Source organism: Macaca nemestrina, chromosome 1 (genome assembly GCF_043159975.1).
Source record: "Macaca nemestrina isolate mMacNem1 chromosome 1, mMacNem.hap1, whole genome shotgun sequence".
NCBI classification, from domain to species: Eukaryota; Metazoa; Chordata; class Mammalia; order Primates; family Cercopithecidae; genus Macaca; species Macaca nemestrina.
This window is the reverse complement of record NC_092125.1, coordinates 116,691,067-116,714,021: the sequence shown is the minus strand read 5'-3', so window position 1 is coordinate 116,714,021 and position 22,955 is coordinate 116,691,067. Positions and strand designations below refer to the sequence as shown.

General features: G+C 45.3%; 1 protein-coding gene, 1 long non-coding RNA gene and 1 other non-coding gene across 3 annotated transcripts in view; 1 reads left to right on the top strand and 2 right to left on the bottom strand.

Moving 5' to 3' along the window:
* LOC105479125 (ATPase Na+/K+ transporting subunit alpha 1) overlaps positions 1 to 4,196 on the top strand; it is a 31,522-nt gene extending 27,326 nt beyond the window's left edge. The window contains exons 19-23 of the mRNA XM_011736937.2: positions 236 to 381; positions 505 to 635; positions 929 to 1,030; positions 3,299 to 3,390; positions 3,838 to 4,196. Coding sequence (XP_011735239.1) covers positions 236 to 381; positions 505 to 635; positions 929 to 1,030; positions 3,299 to 3,390; positions 3,838 to 3,866 — 500 coding nt within the window. The 3' untranslated portion in view covers positions 3,867 to 4,196. The remainder of the gene's footprint in view (positions 1 to 235; positions 382 to 504; positions 636 to 928; positions 1,031 to 3,298; positions 3,391 to 3,837) is intronic.
* On the bottom strand, positions 262 to 21,000 carry LOC139355678 (uncharacterized). The gene is made up of 2 exons (XR_011606636.1): positions 19,718 to 21,000; positions 262 to 18,140 (listed from the first exon to the last, which is right to left on the bottom strand). It is a non-coding gene; the product is annotated as an uncharacterized lncRNA (long non-coding RNA).
* On the bottom strand, positions 13,172 to 13,275 carry LOC112426212 (U6 spliceosomal RNA). Its single transcript, XR_003017500.2, has one exon. It is a non-coding gene; the product is annotated as a U6 spliceosomal RNA (small nuclear RNA).
* Positions 21,001 to 22,955: the final 1,955 nt, after the last annotated feature.

Here is a 22,955-nt window from a genome sequence, read left to right as displayed (position 1 = left end):
TCTGTGTAAGCTTCAAAAAGCAGAGGGCCCTGAGATTGGAGTGTACCTCTGGGGTCCTCCATCCCATCCCTCATAGCCTGTGAGTGACCAGGCAGTTCTTCCCTGTGCTTTTATCAACCAGTGGGAAACACTCCTCCATATGTGCTCTCCCAGGCCCGCTGCAGTAATCAGCTAAAGGCTATACAGGTACCGTTGCATGTGAGGTTCTAGTAATTGGGATGTTTTTCCAACTTAGGTATGATCCAGGCCCTGGGCGGCTTCTTTACTTACTTTGTGATTCTGGCTGAGAACGGCTTCCTCCCACTTCACCTGTTGGGCCTCCGAGTGGACTGGGATGACCGCTGGATCAACGATGTAGAAGACAGCTACGGGCAGCAGTGGGTGAGTGGGCGCCTCTGACCTGACCAATGTCAGAGCTCCTCAAGCCCCAAAAGACTGAGGCCACACTGCCACCGGCCATGCAGGTGAAGAGCCAGAGCTCATCTTCTGCCTTCTGTATTTCAGACCTATGAGCAGAGGAAAATCGTGGAGTTCACCTGCCACACAGCCTTCTTCGTCAGTATCGTGGTGGTGCAGTGGGCCGACTTGGTCATTTGTAAGACCAGGAGGAATTCGGTCTTCCAGCAGGGGATGAAGTAAGTAATGAAGGACATATCAGGGCCTTGGCTCAAAGAAGGGGACTGGTGATTTGTAAACCCTTTGCCAGAAACTCAACATGCGACACATATAGCCAGGTTTCTGGAATCCCTGGTTTATAGGGCAAATTTAGGAAGCAAGAAATGTAATTTTCTAGTTTTTTCACCTGACCTCCAAGTTTTCAAGTACAGCTAATACATAAAGATGTTGATCTGCCATTTTAATGCATAGCATTAAAAGAAAAACCTTTATTTGCATCTTTTAAGCTTTTTCTCCCCCACTTTGATTTTAGGAACAAGATCTTGATATTTGGCCTCTTTGAAGAGACAGCCCTGGCTGCTTTCCTTTCCTACTGCCCTGGAATGGGTGTTGCTCTTAGGATGTATCCCCTCAAGTAAGTTGATCCTCTTGTAGCTCCAAAAAGTATGAAATAGTATGTGTGGCTTGTCCCCCCATTATTTGTGGTAATAGCTGCTATTTTCAGAATTTTTAGTGGTATGTACAAAAATTCCCATGGATCAGAAAACTGGGAAAGCTTTACATGTCAGTAAATCAGACTAACAAATCCTGAGGCTTCCATGATAGCAGCTAGTGCTTAGGATTTGGCCCAAGGTAAGATAAAGCCACACAGGCTTTAGCTCCATGGAACAGCAAACCACAACACTCAGGTCTACCACAGCTGTAGTCCAGTTGTCTTTAGAGGCCAACTGGGGGTACCCTGGAGCTTAGGCGCCCACGCTCAAATCTTGATTTGCTTACTTAGTCACTGTCCCATTACAAGTCCTCCACCTTTCTGGGACTCTGAATCCTCTGCTCTCAAAGAAGGTTGGAGAAGCAGATCTAAGGTCCCTTTTACTTCATAATCAGTCATGGGTAGAGTTGATGAAAGGAAACACTGCTAGTCTTTGGCCTTAAACGCAGTGAATGACTCTGCATTTCAGATAAAGTTGAATTTTCAAATAGAGGGTTTATCACAAACTCCATTAGCTTTTTGCAACATTGGTTATGTTTGGTGATACCTGGTAACTGATACCTGATTGAGGTTAAGCAGCTGCAACTTGATTAAAACGTGCAAAGCCACAGATTGTGGGATCCATTTACAAGTTCCTTCGAAGCTTTTGATTTAAAGCATTAGTCTCCTTTGAATTCCCACTGTCCCCATCCTTGCTTACACCCGTCTGGACCATCTCTCAATCCCCCTGTTGCCAGCACTTCCTTTAGCTCATCTTATCCCTAAAGTAACCAGAACTCATCAGCCTCATTCACTTTCTGTGGGGTATGTGCAGACATCATCTGTGGTGCAAGATGAGACTGGCATCCAGAGTCAGTCTCATTGTCCCAACCTGTCTTTATAGCTTTATCTTGTATCCCTTACCCATCCAAACTCATGTTAGGTGAATTCGACTTTCTTCCTCTTCCTTTGTATTTGGTAAGGATGCTTCCTCCCCACATCCCTCCTTCTGTTCCCTCCTACCCTGCCAATCCCGATAGTCCCTTCAGGGCCAGTTTCCTTAGAGCTTGTCCCTCCAGGGCCTGTGCACTTGCACCTCTTCTCTGGCATTACTTGTTGCTTATCATTTCACCTCCCTGCTAGGTTTTAATCTAGAAGGCATGGGCCACAGTGTCTTTCTTCTCTGTGCATTCCTAGCTCCCTACACAAAGCTGGTGTACAGCAGGGGCCAGCATCTCCAAATTGAATTCTGTCAGCTTGGGCCATTATGTATCAAGAAGGGGCTGGGAGAGGTCACAGAGCTTTCCAAAAGGGCTGATGGAAAATCACACTGTAAAGGGGGCATTTCCATCTTCTGGGTCCTTCCATGGTGTTTTTTTGTTTGGTTTTTTTGGTTTTTTTTGGTTTTTTTGCCACCACCAAAGAGATTGTTCTGACAGGTTCTGCCCATTTTTGGAAGGTGGTTCAGTTATTCGGTGACTGAGTCAAATGAGGTCATCTCTCTTAGCTGCCGTGTCAGACACAGGAAGAAGAGGAGACCACCAGAGTCCTGCCCAGGGACAGCCTTTCTCACGTCATAGCAGGGAGCTGGTGATCATGGAGGCTGCCTGGAGCCTGTTAGCAGGCTGGAGACTGTGTGGCTCAGCCTCTGGGCCCCTTGGAAGCCTTTGGGCTCAGCTTTTTTCAGTCCCCAGGACCAGGACTCAGAATACAGAGCTGCATATCCCAAATGCTGTTGTCAGAGATCAAATTTGGGGAATGAATAAACTGGTTTTGACCCACACTGGCAGGTCTTTATCTTCAAATGCTGGGATATTAGGCAGATGGTCTTAAGAGCTTCTTAAACACTTTAGAAATGAAAGAAAGAAAAAAATGTTCAGTTGCTCTGGGATGTTTAACAGAAAATGTACTCTGCTCATCCTATAAACCAACTCTTATGAAACCCAAACTGAAGATGAGTAGGGATTCCATTACAAAGTCTGCAGACTGATTTCCTCTGCGTCTCTAGGCCCTGGGCACATGGAGCAGCAAGCAATCTGTTTTAAGACATTTTTATTTGTTCTGTTAATGACTCAGTAGTTAACTGTGACTGTACTTGGCTTCTTCTTTCAGACTGATTACTTCGTTGTCACTGTGGTGACGTGCAATTTCTCTTTCTTTATTTGAACTGTGTTCGCGTGCGTATAAATTGGTACCTCATTCTATTTCCAGACCTACCTGGTGGTTCTGTGCCTTCCCCTACTCCCTTCTCATCTTCGTATATGATGAAGTCAGAAAACTCATCATCAGGCGACGCCCTGGCGGTAATTATGGGCATTCTGACTTTGGTTGGAGGAGAAGCGGGGAGGGGCTGTAGTTCTGTTGGCTTTTTGTTTCCCTTGAGGTGTCTGGGCTCCCTCAGTGGTCAGTCTGATTAGCTAAGGTGATTGGACCAGCAAACTGACCATAGTCACATCTTCAGAATGTAGATCTCAGTTACAGTTTGAGGACTGGTCATGTTTTAGACTTTAAAATACAAACCAAGTATGATTTAGTGAAAATTTGTCAGAAATCTAAACCATCTTTCCAGGTAACTTGGTATTCCTAAAAAAACATTTAAATAAGTACAGTTGAGGTCCCATGTTGAATTTGGATTTTAACACACCCTACCCCTGTCATCCTCAGGTTGGTTTTCATCCGTTTCCCTCTGTAATGCTGGAGCGTGGAAGATTCACTGTTGTGTGTCTTATCTGTCTCTTTGCCACCCACAGGCTGGGTAGAGAAGGAAACCTACTACTAGCCCCCCGTCCTGCACGCCGTGGAGCATCAGGCCACACACTCTGCATCCGTCATCCACCCCCTCTTTGTGTACTTCAGTCTTGGAGTTTGGAACTCTACCCTGGTAGGAAAGCACCGCAGCATGTGGGGAAGCGAGACGTCCTGGAATGAAGCATGTAGCTCTATGGGGGGAGGGGGGAGGGCTGCCTGAAAACCATCCATCTGTGGAAATGACAGCGGGGAAGGTTTTTATGTGCCTTTTTGTTTTTGTAAAAAAGGAACACCCGGAAAGACTGAAAGAATACATTTTATATCTGGATTTTTACAAATAAAGATGGCTATTATAATGGAATTTGTCTGTGCCCTCGTCGCTTCTCTGGTACAGATGTCTGTGTGATCTGGAGCTGTGGTTTTCAACATGTGCATCCCTGACCAGCATTTTATCAGCATCACCTGGTTGCTTGCTAGGAAGGTGGGCCCAGACCCACTGAGTCAGAGATGCATCAGCAATGTGGCTTAATAAGCCCTCGGGTGATTCTGATTTACATTCAAGTTTGGAAACCACTGGCTAAGAGGAAGCATTCTGCCCATGCTCTTTTATTTGGAGTAGGTGAGTTTACCTGACATATTTTTTCTGGCTGCTGCCTGGGGTGATAGGGCTGTAACTCCACCTGCTGCTTTCGCATCTGGCTTTTTGATGGAAAAGCACCTTGCCTAAAGGACTTCCAGAGCCTCAGAGTATAATAAACTGCAGATGAGGCCCTTCTCTTCCAGTCTGAAACACAGACCTGAAGCCTTCCTGCTTTCCCTCCAGAGATCACCACCACATCTCAAGTATGTCTAGCCCAGGGCTTATCTGAGAAGCAGAAATCTATCCCACACAGTCTGCCTGGGCATGTGTGCTGAGAAGTGGTTCCCTTCCTTCCATATAATGTGTTCCTAATTTAGCATCAATGACACAATTTCAGCAAGTGGTTATGTGCCAGCAGGCACTCAAGAAAAAGGTGAAAGAGATGTGTTTACTTCAGGGTCAAGTCTGAGAACACCTCCTGCTTTCAGAGCTGCTGTAAAAGGCTCCCCTCAGTCTCAGCCATGAGTGGTGCAGAGTGCTGTTAACTGCTGGTGCTTCTCCCAGGCTGTCATTGCCAAGTGTCACCTCCAAGCAAACACAACAAGCAAACTCCTTACCTCTGGCACCAAACTGATCGTGATCTGCCAGATGATCAGTGTCTTTTCTCTGAAAAGCTTAACTCAGTCCTCATGCTTGGTTGCTGTGCATTTCCAAGCTGGGCCAATGGGGGAGAGGGCAGGAGTGACTCTTGTACACTGGGGCTGTGGTTGCTGCACCCACCCACTCCAGCCGCAGAACCCACCAGGGGCAGGTGCTCTTGGACTCTCCTTTCTTGGGGCACTTCCCCTGGGATGATCTCTACATTTGTCTGCAAGTCATCTTTAAAATGTGTCATTTGCTCAGACCAAGATAAGGAAACTAGGATGAAACTAACAGAACTAAAAGATCTTGGGATTAGAGGGTTGTGAGTCAGGTAGCAACTAGATCCTCCTGGAAGGCACTTTACTGGCCCAGCTGTGACGGCAGGGCCAGTCACACAAGACGTCTCTTGTGAGCTCAGGCTGGCACACTGGTGGTATCCATACCTCGACTCCCTGTATGTCTACTTTTGGCATCCCTGGAGAAGACCAGTGCACTTAGCTGCTGTGATGGAGGTCGTGGGCATTTCCTGATGCAAAAGATTTGAAACACTGAGACATTAGCTTCTGATGAGGGGACCCCAGAGAAAGCTAAGCCAGTGTTTCTCTGACAGCTCTAAGAAGCCCTGGTCTTCTGGGGAAACCCTGGAGGGAGCGAGGCGAAAGGCAGGCTCTGAACTTCCCACTCGATTTTCCACCAGAATATTTCTGCCCTTTACTATGTGACAATCCTTTGAATAAAAAGTTTTACAGCCAAACATTTGATTTAGGAAGAGCAGGTAAGTGAGCTGCTCTTCAGGGGTAAAGCTGGCACCAAAGCCAGGCCTGCTGTGGGTTAGAGCTTTCCTAGCTTTCTAAAAGCAGGAATGCTTGGGCTGTCATTTCTACCTCTATGCTCAAACTCTCCTCCTGGCCCTGTCACTAGCAGCTAAAATCACTCCAGAGGATTCACAAGCAGCTTCTCAAAATGGCCCTCAGCACTGTCAATTCCCTACAGATCTCTGTCTCTGACCCCCCTTTTAAATGCCTTCCTAACACTTTTGACCACATACCTTTTTCAATATATGGGCCCTCACTGATATGTTCAACTTCTTAAGGTCCTTCTCAGCATTTAAATTGGAGTCTTACCCCTTTCACATCCTGACCCCTACCCCTTTCTCTAGCTATCACCCTCCCTCATGGACAAACTTCTAGAAGAGTCACTGCCACTCCTAATTGTTCACCTCCCAATCATCCCTCTGCCTCTTCCAGCTCCCATGAATACCAGTTCACAGAAATTGTCTGATTGAGGTCATTCATACTGACCTCCTGATGCGTCTTAGTCCTTCCTTGACCTCTGCTGCATCTCTTCCATCTATCACACACTTCCTGAAACCAGACCTCCCACCTTTCTGTCACTGTCTCTGTGCACTCCTTAGTTCTCAGCCCCCTCTTCACCGGCTTGACCCCTCGCTTCCTCAGGGAGGGCCTCCACACCTTCTCTCCCTGCTTCATACTCTTCCTGGCATGATTTCCATCTCTAATCTGGTCCTCTCCTGAGCCCTGGATGTACAAATCCAGTATGTCCTGGACATCTGCATTTGTTCAGAAAGAGCACAGCATACTTGAGTCTTAGTACCAATGGCAAGCCTAAGTTTGAGGTTCCACAAATAAATATGCTTTAGGCAGTGATGACATTCAGCACCCTACTATTCAAGGCAGAAACCGGAGAGGTGAGTGAGCCCTCTCTTCCTGCTCTGCCCCTCACCCAATTACTGTGGATTCCAATGTTGTGGTAGAGAACGTAGACTTTGTGTCTTTTAACATAGACACAGATAGTGACCCATCACTGAATGACGAAGGGCACATAATTAAGCCTCTTTGTGCTTCCTTTACTCTAGAATATTTCAGAGCTGTTAAAAGGATTAAGTGAAATTATGCATAAAAGAGAGTCTCATAGTGGCTGCTGTTCAATAATTCATTCTCTCTACTGCCGGTGTCCTTTACATCTGGGTGCCTGAAGCAGCTTTTTGGTGGTATCCCTAATTTTTGCCTTTCTCTAATCCAGCATTTCTCAAAGTGTTTCTGGACCAGCAGCATCAGCATGTTAGAAATGCAAATTCTGATGCAGACTTACTGAATCAGAAACTGGAGATGAAACCCAGCAATCTGTTAAAAGCAGCTTTCCAGGTGATTCTGATGCACAGCAAAATCTAAGAACTAATGCTCTAATCCACCCTCCAAGCCCACATGGCTGCCCCTCTCCACCATCCATCTTCGCACTGGACTCCAACACATAAACCTATTTCTGCTCAGCCATTCAAACTCCTGTGCAGTCCCCTAATGTGCCATACACCCTTTCTTCTGCCATCCTATAAGTCCCTTTGGCATTCTCCCAACCCACCCACCTTACCCCCGACCTTCATTCACTTGGCAAATCCACTCACCCTGTGAATACCCATTAGGTCTGGATCCTCACTTTTGCACACCTTAGTGTAGCATTTCCACTTCTGTTGATTGCCTGTTCCCAGATAGACTATGAGTTCCTAGATGACATGGACCAGGCTATATCCTCCCCAGCATCTAATGCTATGGATGTTTACTGAATGAATGGATGCATGCATATTTTTCTGTTGCCCAAACAGCCATCATTTTAACATTTAACTATCACTTTGAGTCTGCTTCTTGGCTTAGGGCTGCCACTTTAGCCAAGGGAAATCCATGCCCCGACTTGCTACCCATCTGTGAGTTAGGGCCTCTCCTCTCTCAAGACTTTGAAGTTAGAGAGGGTAAGAATGAGTCATGCATGGAATTAGGGTGTTAGAAAGTTGAGTGGGGACCCATGGCAAGCAAAGGTACTAGGTAAAGAGATCCACAAAGACAGAGACACCAAGAGGAACATCAGCCCCGGACCTGCCTGGTTCCAGAGCTTTTTAGTCTCCGTCCTGGGCCTCTAATGCTCTCACAAGAAACCCCTCCCTTCCCCCAACTAGACTGGAATCTCCCATCAGATAGTTGATAAGTACTCTGTATTTCTTCATAGAACTCACAATTCTAATTATCTATATTACTCAGTTATGTAACTATTAATTTAATATCCCTTTTTTTTCCTGCTAAGCTTTATGAGGTCATAAAGCCAATCTGTTCTTTCCATGTTATCCCTGGTGCTCAGCTTAGTGCCTCACAAAGAAAACTAAGCACTTAGCACAGGGGGTCAACAGTCCCTAGTGAAGGAGGAGGGCATAGAGGCAAAGGGACTTGTCCATGGTATCCTGTGGTTAAGAAGAGGAGGCAAGGCTGGAACAAGACTGGAATGGGTGGGTCTCACATTTCCCACCAGCTACGCTGTGTGCTGCCCTCCTAGATGCAAACCTGAGTGCACAGGATGTTCGGGCGTGCACAGTGGGAGGCATCTCCTGGCTGGGCTCAGGCTTGCTGGTGGGGCTACACAGGATTTGTGCCCACAGACTTTCAAGTGCTGGGTTTCCTTTTCAGCCCCAACCCCTCACCCGTGTGCCTGGAGACAGTGTAAGTCTCAGTAGTGGGTTGGGAGGCCTGGATACTGGGCGTATTAGGTGGATAATGTGGGCAAGTCATGTGGTCTCTCCAAGCCTGTCTGTAAAATGGAGGTGACCCCCGTTCCTACTTCATGAGGCTATTGTGAAGACTAAGTGAAGGAAAATGTGGAAAGGGCTAAGTACAGTGACTGGCCCTTCATCATAGTTCAACAAAAGGTCACTCACCTCCTACACCTGCCCACACACACATCTCCACCCCAAACTGTGCTCCAGATGTTTCCTGAAGATAAACCCAGGGGAACGCACTGCTGTTCCCACCTAATGGAAGTAGCTACTTACTGTATAGTGGTTGTTACATGCCAGGCAATGTCCTAAACTATGACCATTTCACAAGTGAAAAAACTGAGCCTCAGAGAAGTGAAGTAACTTGCCTGAAGTCACACAGCCACAAAGTGGCAGAGTTGGGCGAATCTGCCTGAACCCAGACAGGCTCGAATCCTGGGCTCCCAACATGCTAGGGCAGTTCACTGTGGTGGTAGAAAGCACTAGCAGGGGCCAAGAATAGGAGAAGGGCAGTGTTTTTATGAAAAACAACAGGGAAGGTTAGAGTTGGTGTTAAAACATAAGATCATGGAAAGTTTCTTGGAAATTAAGCACATGCTGTTGAACAGTTACTCAAATGGATTTGCCCCCAGGAGCTGCCAGGTGATCAAGCTGCAACTTGTGTAACTGGGGAGCAAGAAGGTGGGAGGCTCTAATCCCAGGCAAGCTCGGCATTGCCTCTCCTGTTAGGTGAATGGGCAGATCTGCTCCCCCAGGCTGCGGCTGTCTGCGTACAGGGATGTGTCCCTTGCCTCCTGTGGGCTGTAGAGAGGCCTCCTCTGTGTTCATGATTGTCCTTCAGCTGACAGAAGTTTTAACACTGTCCCTTCTGGCCCTGTCTTCTATAAGAAGCAGGGATCTCATCCCTTCTCATCTCTTCCCTTCCCATTTAGGACTCTGATGCAGTACAGTTAATCTGTGCATAGGAAAGAAGAGCTGTTTAAAGAGGTTATTCGGTAAATGCAGAGAATGTCTTTGTAGTATAAATCATTGTTCTATTTAAAACTGCTTGTAGGTTTTTGTTGGCGGTGTTTTTGTTTGTTTGTTTTAGAGATGTGGTCTCACTCACCATGTTGTCAGGCTGCTCGCAAACTCCTGGGCTCAAGAGATCCTCCTAACTTGGCCTCCCGAAGTGCTGGGATTATACCTATGAGCCACAGTGCCCAGCCTGGTTACAAGTTTTTAAAGTTTTGCTAAAATGACAAGCATCTGAGGACATTATTGCCAACTATATATTGTCCCAGAAACAAACATTGATCCTTTACTATAAAAATCTTCTGTGTATGGGTTCTCTCCCAAAGAAGAGACAGCAAAATGCTCACAGCCAGCTCTTCACCCGATGTGCATGTGCCAGGAGAGAAGCCCAGAGTCCTTGCTGGTCACCCAATCCAGTTCCCTTATCACTGGTGCCAACAAGGCAATGTTTTCTAAGGGAAGGGAAACCAACATTTATTGAAGATGTACTACTGCCTACAGCACTATTTTGGGGACTTTTTATTTCATTTCATCCTATGAAGTAGCTAGAGGTAAATACAATCCCCACTTTGCAGAGAGGGAAATTGAGAGGTTAATAGCCTGTAAGAAGTGGTTGAGAGTATGTTTGAACACATATCTATAAGCCTTAATCTTTCCACTAGATCAAGCTGCTTCCCATTAGGGACATAAAAGAACCCTGTGTTGCCCCTGGAGGTTTTTACCTCAACATACTCTAAAGCCAGAGACTCCCATATACTACTGTGGACTCATCAGATTCTTGTGGGTCCATACACTTGAAGAGCTAGCTAGGTATACTTATTCCAAATGAGTAGCTAATAGATAGGCATGGCAGAAACTTATTAGTTGTTCAACAAACCATACCCATTCTTCTTCCTAAGCACCCACCTTGAACACATTTCTCACCCCAACTTGTGGAGGTACAGCCATGTGACTGTTCTAGGCAACGGAATAGGAGCTCACCTGATGTACATATCACTTGCAGGCCTGGCCCATAAGCCCTTCCACAAAAAAGCACTCTCTTTGTATACCCACCAGATGCATGGTGGAAGAAACAGGAAGGCCCTCAAGCAACAGTTCTCATCATTGGCTGTTGACTGAAATCACAGGGGAGTTTTAAATATCCCCATTGTCAGGCTGCATCCTAGACCAAATAAAACAGACACTCTGGAAGTGGAACCAGGAATCAGGACTTAACAAAGCTTTCCAGGTGATTCCAATGCGCTGCCAAGGTAAAAAATCATTGCCTCAGGCCAGGCACGGTGGCTCACGCCTGTAATCCCAGCACTTTGGGAGGCCAAGGCAGGTGGACCGCCTGACATCAGGAGTTCGAGACCAGCCTTGCTAACACAGTGAAACCCCGTCTCTACTAAAAATACAAAAAATTAGCTGGGCGTGGTGGTGGGCGCCTGCAATCCCAGCTACTCAGGAGGCTGAGGCAGGAGAATCACTTGAACCCGGAGGCAGAGGTTGCAGTGCAGTGAGCTGAGATCGCATCATTGCACTCCAGCCTGGGCAAAAAGAGCGAGACTCCATCTCAAAAAAAAAAAAAAAAATCAAATCACTGCCTCAGAGCAATGATTCTCAAAATGTGTCCCTCAACCAGCAAGATCAGCAAAGACTGGGAACGGTTTAGAAAATGCACATCTGCAAGTCCCATCCCAGACCTACTAAGTCAGAAACTCTGGGGAATTGCATTTTAAGTTCTCCAGATGACTCTGATGCATATTGAAGTTTGAGAACCACTGCTCTAGAGGAAGTAAGTGCCAAGACAGAAGGAGCCTGGTCCTGAGCTGCTGCTTGGAGGAGGGCCATGTGGGAGAACCACTCTATCAGGAACAACATATCACACTATTGTGTGAGAAATCCACTTTTATTGTGTTAAGCCATTGACTCAATGGGTACGCATTTATGTGGCTTATGACAACATAAAAGATTGGAAGGTGGGGTCTAAGCAGTGGTGTGCAGGAGCTGGTTCACACCAGCTCATCTGTTAAATTTTCAGTAATTTTGCAAACAAGGTGACTTCTCATTGCTAATATTAAATTGGCCAAGGTTGGAATAGTTGCACCATGGAAACTGCCAAATGCTACAAACCAGGACTTGTTTTCCCAGAGAGCTGGTTGTTAAACATTAACCAGCACACCACTGGGATTAAGCATCAGACAGTAGAAAGGCAGGATGATGGTATAGTGGCCCTGGGCTGTAATGAACCATCAAACGAAATGCCATCATGTGAGGCTCCCTAGGCCCAGCCCACACTCAGGCTTCTCTTGAAAACATTGTGTCTTTGCCATGTCCTTGTATTTAGAGATTCTGGAAGCTGAGAGAGAAAGACTGTGGAACCAGAATGATGGTCAGAACTATCATTCAGGTTAAGAACTGGTGGGTTTCAAGCAGGGTTTCTCAACTGCGGCACTGTTAAGATTTTGATCAGATGAATCTGTTTGGGGGACGCTACCCTGTACATGTGCATTTTTAGCATGTTTAGCAGCCTCCCTGGGCTCTACCCACTAGATGTCATTAGCCACCCTTCTCCCTCCATTTGTGACAAGGAAAAGTGTATTCAGATACTGTCAAATGTCCGTCCGCTGGAGGGCAAAATCACCCCCAGTTGAGAACTACTAATTAAGAACTACCTAGAAAGCAAGAGACACCCCCATAAGTGTGAGCTGGGCCTCAGCCTACCATCTCAACCCCATAACAATTTAGGGAAGATGCCTTTGGATTCAACTGTAATCACTTCCTATCACATTCTATTAATCTCTTTTCCAGTGTTCCCCATCTCTCTGATCACTCCACTCCCTTCTCAACCACACAGCTCCTAGAGCCTGTACCACCGCGTTAGCTCTTGGTTTGGGAGTGTCTGATGGTGACTGAAAAATATTTCAAGTGTGTTAGCTTCTCTCCTCGACACCACTGGTCTCCATCCCTCTTCAAGATAGTATGGTGCAGAGACTGAGAACACTGGTTCTAATGGCAGCTGGTCTGCCTGGATCCTTGCTCTGCCACACTTTAGCTCTGACTTTAGGCAAGTCTCTTAACCTCTCCGAGCCTCCTCCATTTCCTTGTTAATCAAATGGGTGAAAATACTATTTCCTACTTCACAGAGTTGTAGAATAAAGTGAGATAATACTCAACAAACATTGGCTACTGTTTTTCACTAAATGGATTTTAGAGCGCACCCAGAATGGTGGACCCTGTGCCACATGCTGGGGGCATGGAATTGAGCAAAACAAACACATAGGCCCACTCGCTGTTATAGTCTTGTGGGGAAGACAGTGCAATGAGCAGGTCTTAAGATGATGTGTGGTAAGTGCCAGAATAGGAAAATCCCCTGGTACCACAGAAAACCACAGGAGGAGCCTAACAAGCCTCAGGGGTTGGGAGGAGGCTCCTGGGGAAAATAAAGATGGGCTCCAGGCAGGCCCTGCTGGTTGCCTGCCAAATGTACATGCCCTCCCCTTGGTCATCCCAATTTTTCTGGACCTTTTTCCTTTACATTTTTTTCCATTTATTTACTTATAAAAATATGGAATCCTTCATGAATTTGCACGGCATCCTTGCACAGGGGTCATGGTCATCTCTGTGTGGTTCCAATTTTAGCATACGTGCTTCTTAAGCCAGCACTCTTCACTTTTTTGCACTATACTCAGCTCTTCTTCCTTTCTTTTCCTAAAAGGTAACCAACCATTTTAATGTTTATCTTCTTACTTCAATGTGTTCTTGCAACATGGGTATTGTTTTGTGTGTGTGTCTATGTACTTTTAAACTTTTATCATAAAAATTTTCTAAGGTACACAAAAGTAGAGAAGATAATATCACAAACCTCCATGTAGCCATCACCTAGTTTGAACAATTTTACCAACATTTTGCCAACTGTGTTTTATCTAGTCTCTCTACTCCATCCTTACTTCTTTCTTTCAGAAGTATTTTAAGACAATCCCAGACATCGTTTCACCCATTATACATCTCAGTATGCATGTTCAACAGAAAATGACCTTTCAATAAAGCTCATAACCACCAAGTAGATTTTTTTTTTTTTTTTTTTTTTTTTTTTTGCTATGAGTACTCCTGATCCATTGCTTCTAACTGCTGCACAGTGCTTTTTGTGTGCCCGCCCCACATCTGACCTATTCTTTTCCACAATAATTGACACTCAAGTGGTGGGCAACTCCCTTCCACCACTAATAAGACTGCAGGAACATCCTCGCTTTGTGAGAATTTCCCCTGGGACACAACTGTGGGTCACATGATATATTCATTTATATAATTTCACCAAGAAGACCAGACTGCCCTCCAGAATGGCTGCACCAGTCCACAGTCTCACCAGCAGCGTGAGGTTCCCATGTCCTCACACCCTGCCAATCATTGGAATTATCCAGCTGGCCTTTTTTCCTTTTTTTTTTTTTTTTTTCACTTTCTCAGACCTCACAGGTTTCTATTAATAATTGTTTTCAGTCTACTGTATGTAAAGTCTCATTTAAATTCATATTGTTGATGATTAACAATGATTTTGAGCATTTTATCATATTTTGTAAGATTTTAGGGTTAATTCTTCTATAAATTGCATGTTCATATCTTTTACTAATTTTTCTATGGGGTTGCTGTCTTTTTCCTGATTTGTAGGAATTTCTTGTGTATTCTAGATATTAGTCAGTTTTAGATATTGCAAGCATCTTCTCCCATTCTATCATTTGGTCCTACTTTTTGATCACTTTTGTATCCACCTTTCTCTCCCACCTTCAGCTCCAGGGGGATCTCCTGCTCAGTCTCATCTACTCATGAGACTCCTATACCCTCTTGCCAGTGATGGATTTAGGAATACACTTGTGACCAATTCTCTACTGAGAGAGTGAATTCAGCCAGAGGGCTTCCAAGAAAAATTTCTTCACTCCTCAGAGACATGAGAAGATCTAGTCTCTTGTCTCTCCTCCCACTGAGTGTTCTCTGGATATGACATGGAGCTTCTGTAACCATCTTACTACCAGTTTGAGGATAAAACCCACTGTGAAGGCATGGTACTGTTGGTGGCAGGGTTGAGCCACTGTATTAACTACCCTGGGGCCTGCAACGCCTCTAGTCTTCCCTTTAAGTGAGATAATAAATGTCCTCCTCGTCTAAGTTAGATTGAGCCAGGATTTCTGACACTTGCAGTGAGAAGGATACGGACAGACGCAGCCTCTAAGCCAGGAGTTTCTGAATCTTTTTTTTTTTTTTTTTTTAATCACAATCACCAGTAAGAATTTGGCTTTTTATATCATGATCCAGTATACACATAACTGAAACAACACTTAACTTCATGGTGTCCAGTGTGCTCAGATAGCCTCTTTTCTATTTCCTTTGTTCTTTTGGTTTTTGTTTTTTTGGAGGGTATGGGGGACAGTAATGCTCGATGTAACCTACTAAATTAATTACACAAGCTACTAATGGGTCATGACCCACAGCTTGAAAAACATTGCTCTGGGTTTTAGGCCTCTGAAGTGAGGCCTATAAGAATAATGGGCTTTAGTCAAGTAAGATCTGGAGCGGGGAGCGAGGATGGTGGGGAGGATGTTTTCTAGGAAAGAATACTGTAAAGAAGCCCTCAGCAGGATGGGGCCAATCAGATACCTCCCTCCCCCAAGGGTGACCACAGGGTGAGCCCTTGATAAACCTTTGTTGATTGGTTGTATTCCCTCCCACAGCTCTCCTCCCAGGGTGCCTTTCTGCAGCCTTATTCTATGAATAGATGAGAGCTTTTATCTCCCCTCTGCCTAACCCTCAGAACTCCGGAGAAGGGCGGCGGGTGGGGGGGATCCCTGAAGTCGGCTAATTAGAGATGGCTGGGAGGATTACCAGGGCCTTGCTCTGGCAGCTGTGCCCACCTCTAAATTCAATATCCAGAACCTGCAGAGAAAGGGCTCACCTTGAGAAGCCCCGAGACAAAGCAGGAGACAGATAGGGTTTGTTCTCAACAGAGCACTCACCCTCTGAATACAGTTTTTGTTTAAGCCCCAAGGCTGGGAACATTCCACAGCCTGGCAAACTCCCTGTCTCCTCAAGGTCAGTCCTTCCTCAGCATTCCTCTTTGGAAACGTCTCCCACGGCTGGCCCTGCTCCTGCCCCCTGGCTTTGGGGGCAGTTATATAATTCTTAGGAAGACCTAGAAATACAAGCATATGGTGTCCTCAATTCCCAGCACAGACTTGCTGCTTCACATTTTTAGCTGGTGCTGAGAGACTGGCTTTCACACACAGACACACACACGTACACATCCCTGACTCATAACTACATTTCTGCTGCAGTATTGCAGATTTTTAAAAAATTAAATCCTACCTCTGGAGCCACATAAGGGTGAAAGCATAGGACGTTTTGTCCCAGTAACTGTGAGGATGGAAAGGCCGTATCAGGGCCACTGCAGGGCCAGGGGTCCTAGCACCCCTGGCTTTGGCTATGAGGGTTTGGTTGCTTGTAGCTGAATTCCCTAACCAAAGCCTGTCATGTGTGGTGCCAAGCTCACAAACTCAGCATGCATCTATTACATGTTTGCAATGACTAAAAGATTAGGGAAGAAAGCCTGGTTTGTGGGGATCAGGGATACTTAGAAAATATGTTCTGCAAAATGTTTTATTAGAGGTTCTGAAAATTAAGACACAGAATGCATTTTACTTAATGAAGAAAATAGGGTAAATATGTTCAAAGGAGTATAGTTGTTAAAAGCAAACTGTTTAGAGTCAAGGTCAACCCAGATTCACTTTCTGGTTCTCTGCAGCTTACTAGCTGTGACCTTCAACAAGTCTCTCTTAACCTGAGTCTTAGTTTTCCAATATGTAAAATGGACAGAGCATTGTGAGAGTGGTTGTAAGGATTAAATGAGATCAGAGACTTTAGCACCATGACTGTAAAGACAAAGGGCTCTATAAATGTAGCTGGTACTACAATTCACTTTTTTTTTTTTTTTTTTTTTTTTTTTTTTTTTTTTTTTAGACAAGAACTGATTCTGTCACCCAGGCTGGAGTGCACTGGCGTGATTACAGCTCACGGCAGCCTCGACCTGACAGGTTCAAGCCATCCTCCCACCTCAGCCTCCAGAGTAACTGGGACTACAGGCATGAGCTACCATATCCTGCCAATTTTTGTATTTTTTGTAGAGATGGGGTTTTTCCATGTTGCCAGGCTGGTTTCAAACTTCTGGGCTCAAGCAATCTGCCTGCCGTGGCCTCCTAAAGTGTTGGGATTACAGGCAAATGAGCCACCACGCCAGCCCACAATTCACTTTTAACACAAGTGAAACACAGCTCATTAGACAATGGAATAGACTTATGCTAATTTTCTTTTCTCTCTTACTTTACACAGTCTGATTTCCTGAAGAGAGGAGGTGGGAGTAAGCTAATCAGGCCCTGAGTTAGCTGTCTCCAAGAAGCTTAGAGTGTCCACTTACCTACGGGTTGCAGGGCCTGCACTGCCAGTAGGGCTGGCTTTTAGGGGTGCTGCTGTTGGTGTGTGCTGTACTTGTTTTCTAGGATTGGGACAAGCATCCTAGAGCTCCTGGCTTTAAAGGCCAGGTCTGGGAACTGATGGGTGCAGCAAATGCAAACAGACAGCAAACAGGCCAAAGAGGAGATTCATTCACTGAAGAGGGCCCTGGTACAGTACTGCTGAGGTTTTGCTGCGGCCTGGACGCGGCTGGCTCCTTCGACTTACACAATATGTCTTCTCTCTCTCTTTACCTGCACTTAAAAGAATCGGTGCTAAGCATATGTGCCTACCACAGTGCAGCCTGTAGATTATCTAGTGAAGAAAGAATTGCTGCCATTTCCCAAATATTAAACGCCAGGTTCTGCCTATGCGTAATTTTCTCAATCTTCACAACACACCTGCTAACTCCAGTTTACAAATGAGGAGACGTACCGGCCGGCTGTTGCAGGCGTCTGGTTTTAAGGGCAGTGGCAGTAGGGAAAATGATTTATTTTAGCATCAGCCACTGTGCTAATCCCTTTAGATATCATCTCATTTAATCCTTTTAACAACCCTGAAGCATTATCCTTATTCTAAAGGGACTTCAGACCTCTCTGCCGTCCACACTGTCCCCTGCTCGGTGCAGGAGTGTAGACTGGCACTGTTCCGTCTGGTGGTCTCCCCGACAGGGGCTCACCTGGAAACTGGCCTTTGGGCTGGGACTGTGCCTCTGTACTTAGGCTGGCAGCCCATATTAGGACAGGGCACCGTGAAAAGCACTTTCTTACCGCATATGCACGATTTCACTCGGCCCTCACACAGCCCACGAGGTGGGCACTGCCACAGTGCCACCTCACAGGCGAGGAGGCCAGGCCCAAGCCCTGAGGACGCGCCGCTCAGGTGGAAGCCTCCTGGTAGCTCGCGGCAGCCTGGGGGCGCGCGGATTCGTCTCTGCGCTACGGCGGCTGCCGAGGACCATCCCGCGGAGGCGGCGCTTGGCGGCGGGTCCCCGGCCTGAGGCTGGGTGACGCTTCCAAGCCCGGCCAGACCTACGTCTGCAAGAAGAGCAGAGGGTCCTCAGTCGGGAGCGGACCCCTCTGCGGCCCCAGCCGGCCCTGCCTGCAGCCGCCACCTGAGCGTGGGCGCGGCTGCTATCTCCCACCCGCGCGTCGGCCAGTAAAGGGCTCCGTGCTTAAACATCATTCGTTACAGAAGTATTGCAGCCATCACACGGCATTTTAAAAACACGAATGATGATAAATGACTTTAACACTGCTTCCAATTCTGCCCCAAGCACAGCATCATTACCATTTGCATGCGTTTCACTTCATTCGATTTCCATGTGTATGGATTTGTTTCTACACAGCTGTGGTAAAACGCACATAATAACCTGAATCCAGGGTTGTTTTCCACTTTGTAACATGAACATTTTCACTGTGTTATTACAAACGCTTCCTACCTATAATTTTTAATGGCAGGACTTTAAAAAATTGGGTTGATAACGCTGTCACTTCTCTCAGCATCTCGCAAATGTTTAACATTGAAGTGGCTTCCAAAGCTTCACCTTTATAAATTATTCCTTTTTTTTTTTTTTTTTTTTTTTTTTTTTTTTTTTTTTTTTTTGAGGTAGAGTCTCGCTCTTGCCGCACAGGCTGGAGTGCAGTGGCGCGATCTCAGCTCACTGCAAGCTCCGCCTCCCAGGTTCAAGAGATTCTCCTGCCTCAGCCTCCCGAGTAGCTGGGATTACAGGCATCTGCCACCACGCCCACCTAATTTTTGTACTTTTAGTAGAGACGGGGTTTCACCATGTTGGCCAGGCTGGTCTCGAACTTCTGACCTCAAGTGCTTCCCCCTCAACACCGCCTCGGCCTCCCAAAGTGCTGGGATTACAGGCGTGAGCCAGGGCGCCTGGCCCATTCTTGTGTATAAAGTCCTTTCAGTATTGAGATCAGTTTCCTTAGCTTACATTCACAGGAGTGAAAGTGCTACGTCAGAGTGTGAACATTTAAAAGCTTTCGGTATTATTGCCAAATGGCTTTTCACAGGTGACTTAGGGAGGTTTTGGTACTTGGAGCATTGCTACTTATATCCCATTTTTTCCCCCAGGAAAACATCTAAAATGTGCTTTCATTGAGAGATAGTGACCCTTTCTGAGAGTGTCTACATTTAATTGAGATCAGAGCTTGAAGTTGAAAATTTTGTGCCCTAATAGTGGGCCTTCAGACATCAGAAAACAGGGTAGGAAGGTTCTCACGGGTTAGGATTTTTCTGGTGACCCTGAATCGGGGAGCCACTTATTCTGCTTTCACTTAAGGCTAACCTAGACTCCCAGCCCTGTGTAGAGTTCTGAGGGACGCCAGGGTCATAATGCTGGTGGTACAGAGTTCATCTGGAAGAAGTGAAATAATTTATGAATTCACAGAATATTGATCATGATATCCTTCCTCCTCTAGATGACAAGGTAATAAAGAATAATGAGATGTGATCATGGGAAATAGCCACCATGAGCAGCAGCCACCAAGGCACATAAACACTGTGGAATTGACCCTGCTGTCAGCATGTGGGTTTCTGGGGTGAGAGATTAAACCAAACTCAGTCCAGCTTCTTGTTTACTCTGTGTAAATCTACTTACTGTCAGGAATCTTCAGGCCAGTGTTGCCACCACTTGTTCTGTCTGTGATTCCAGTGATGAGTAGGAGGTGACCGGCAGGCAGACTGTCTCCCTATAGGTAGGGAGCCTCAGAGTTCTGCAGAGACTGGGGTATAGGTAGAAGATGAAAAAATATCCTTTCTGAATCAACTCTTTGCCTGCCTGGGAAAATCCCTACATTTCCTACCCACACTTTCTCTGCTCTAGGACCTAAGCCTTGGAGAGTTCCCCCCAGTTCATTGACCAGCTCCCTACACTAGAGTCCTTTTGTAGTGGGCATTGGGATGCACCACTCAGATTTCTCTTTAGGATTGGTGAACTTATTCCCTCAAGCTGCTGGGGATTTGCTGGCAGACAGACTTCTCCAGGAAGTGCCTTAGCTGAAGAGAGATGCCTCACTCAAGGTCACATCCCGTTCCCCTTCCTGGAGCAGCCCACATCCAATGAGCTTTACTGGTCTAGCACCCTCACCCCACCTTCAGAGTTCCCTGTGGTGTCAGCAGATACCTTTGCTGAGACTGCTTTGCAGTCCAACTTCTCTCTCTGCACAAATTGTTTATCATTTTCCTTCTGTTTCGAAGGTGTGAATCCGAAGACCACTCCTAATAAATGTTCTTCATGGAAGTTTCCATTTCTGTGTTGGCTTCTGGGAAACTCAGCCTGTGACACCAATCCCACATGAAATATTTATGTGCTACTCCCTGAGTCCCTTGTTTGATAAACATTATCTAGCAATAACATGGGGATAAGGTCACAACTCAAAATAGGCTAGCTTACAGCTTTGCAGCTTGTTTTGTGTCACTTCCTTTTTTCTGATTCTCACGAGCCCTGTCACACTACAACTCCTATTTCTAGGTGTGGAAGACAGAATAATGGCCCCCAAAGAGGACTGCATCCTAATCCCCAGAACCTCTGTATATGTTAATTACATGGCATAGGGAAATTAGGATTACAGATAGAATTAAGGTTGATAATCAAGTGATCTTAAAATAGGAAGATTATACTGAATTTAACAGGCTCAATGTAATCACAAGGATCCTTAGACGTGGAAGAGGGAGGCAGAAGAGAATCAGAGTGAGATGTGACTATGGAAGAGAATCAGGGAGATGTGAAAAGTACTCACTCGCCAGATGGAAGAAGGGGTCATAAACCAAGGAATAAATGTGGCCTCCAGAAAATGTGAAAGGCAAGGAAATGGATTCTTCCCTAGAGCCTCCAGAAAGAAGTGCAGCCCTGCCAACTCCTTTATTCTAGCCCATGTCAGAGTTCTAGCCTGAAAAACTGTAAAATAATACATTTATGTTGTTTTGAGCCATTTAATTTGTAGTAACTTGTTACAGCAGCAATAGGAGACTAAGACACTGGGCAAATCTGCTTCCTTCCCAAGGGCTCACTTATAGGTGAGGCCACAGCAGGAATAGTGAGGAGGAAGCAGTTGGAACAGAACAACCTCTCACATGAGTAACGCTTGGCCCTCCTGTCTTGATGCTACCATGAAAGAAGAAAGCATCTAATATTTCTCTATAATCTACCTCTTTAAAGTGAAATAATAAATCTGAGAATTTTAGCAGTAGAAAAAAGGATAAAGTTCATCTTTATCAATGACTTTCAAGCTTTCATTTTGCAGAGGAACATTTTTTAAAAATAGGGAATCACAGACATACAGTATCTAAGACATAAAAGTGGGGCTATCCTGATTGAAGCCCAAGGCCCATGGCCTTTTGCCTCCCCTGAGGAACTCTAACTTTCGCCTCCCATAAGGAACTGAGGACGAAGGGCAAAAACCATCCACCTAGGACACTTGGCCCCTGGACTAGTTAACAGCAAAACAAAAATTAGAACTCAAGTCTCTACCTCAGCCCAGTGCCTAGGCAAAGAGATTGACTATAGACTGTTCTCAGAACACTTGTGTGACAGGCTTTGCTGGTCAATGAGATTTCTGCAGCATCACAGGACATCTGTGAATTTCCTATGGACAGATCTACACCTCTTCTTACATGTTTCTTGTGGATGTTTCACTTTGTTATACACTGGATCTTCACACCTAGAGCCAGTCCCACTGGAGATGTGAAATAAGCAGCTTACTACATGATGTGACTGTGTGACAACACAGTCATCTGACTCCAAAGCCCTCCCCCAGCAGTCCGCCAAGATGCCTGACACTCTACCATTGGAGTCACTAAGGTATTGCCTCCAAAAGCCTCCCTTCAAAATTTAAGTACATTTCATTGATTGCAAGGCTCACACTGTATCATTTCTAAACATCAGGGCCTAACAAATCTCTGGATTCTTTTTTTTTTTAATAGTACATAAATGAATGTAGCATCTTGCAATCAATGTCATTTTAGATTTGAGGAAATATGGTATGTGACTTGGGCGAATGATAAATAAATTAACCCATTAGCACCTTTGAAGGTTGAAGCAGATCAGAGTCCTCAAAGAATGGAGATAGGAGTGTGTGTGCATGTGTGAGTGTGTATGTGTGCAAGGTACAGTCTCCACACTAGGAGGGCTCTGAGCAGACAAGAACAAGCACAACAGGGAAGTGAGGGAGACATGGGAAAGGTTTCTTGGGCTGTGTGGAGTTTATATTCTGACATAGAAATTGAATAAATTAAGATCCTCATTTGGAGACATGGGAAGAGGTTTTTTGGATTGTGTAAAGTTTATATTCTGACATAAGAAATTGAATAAATTAAGATCCTCATTTGTTCTTGGCAGCAAATGAGATTCCAAAATGGTTGCTAGAGTTATGTTACAATGACATTCCTTATTTCAGAGTCTATAATCAAGCAAATCAAGTTAATCAAGTAAATATAAAATATATAGTTTTAAATGTAACTCATTCGTTCTACCAAATGGACATACTCATCATTTCTCTGTACTGGCTAAAAATCAGATGGTTGCTAACATGAGCCTTAAAGAGTAACAGCTGGTCAACTAGACTTTTGTTTGTCCAATAGTTCATTTGGCTAAATGAACTATTAATTCATTTCACCAGCATCTTCTGACTTAATCAAAGGTCAGCAGCCCAAAGGTATTTGCCAATCCTAGGATGACATTTAAGATCTAAAAAATAAAAATATACTTTTGAAATACAGACATGCATTCATTAACTAATAATTATGATGAAGACAAGAGTTTATTATTTAAACAATTTTGTTTGAGAACAGAAGGAGAAACCAAAATTGCAATCCAGGGACTTGTTATTTCGTCTTCC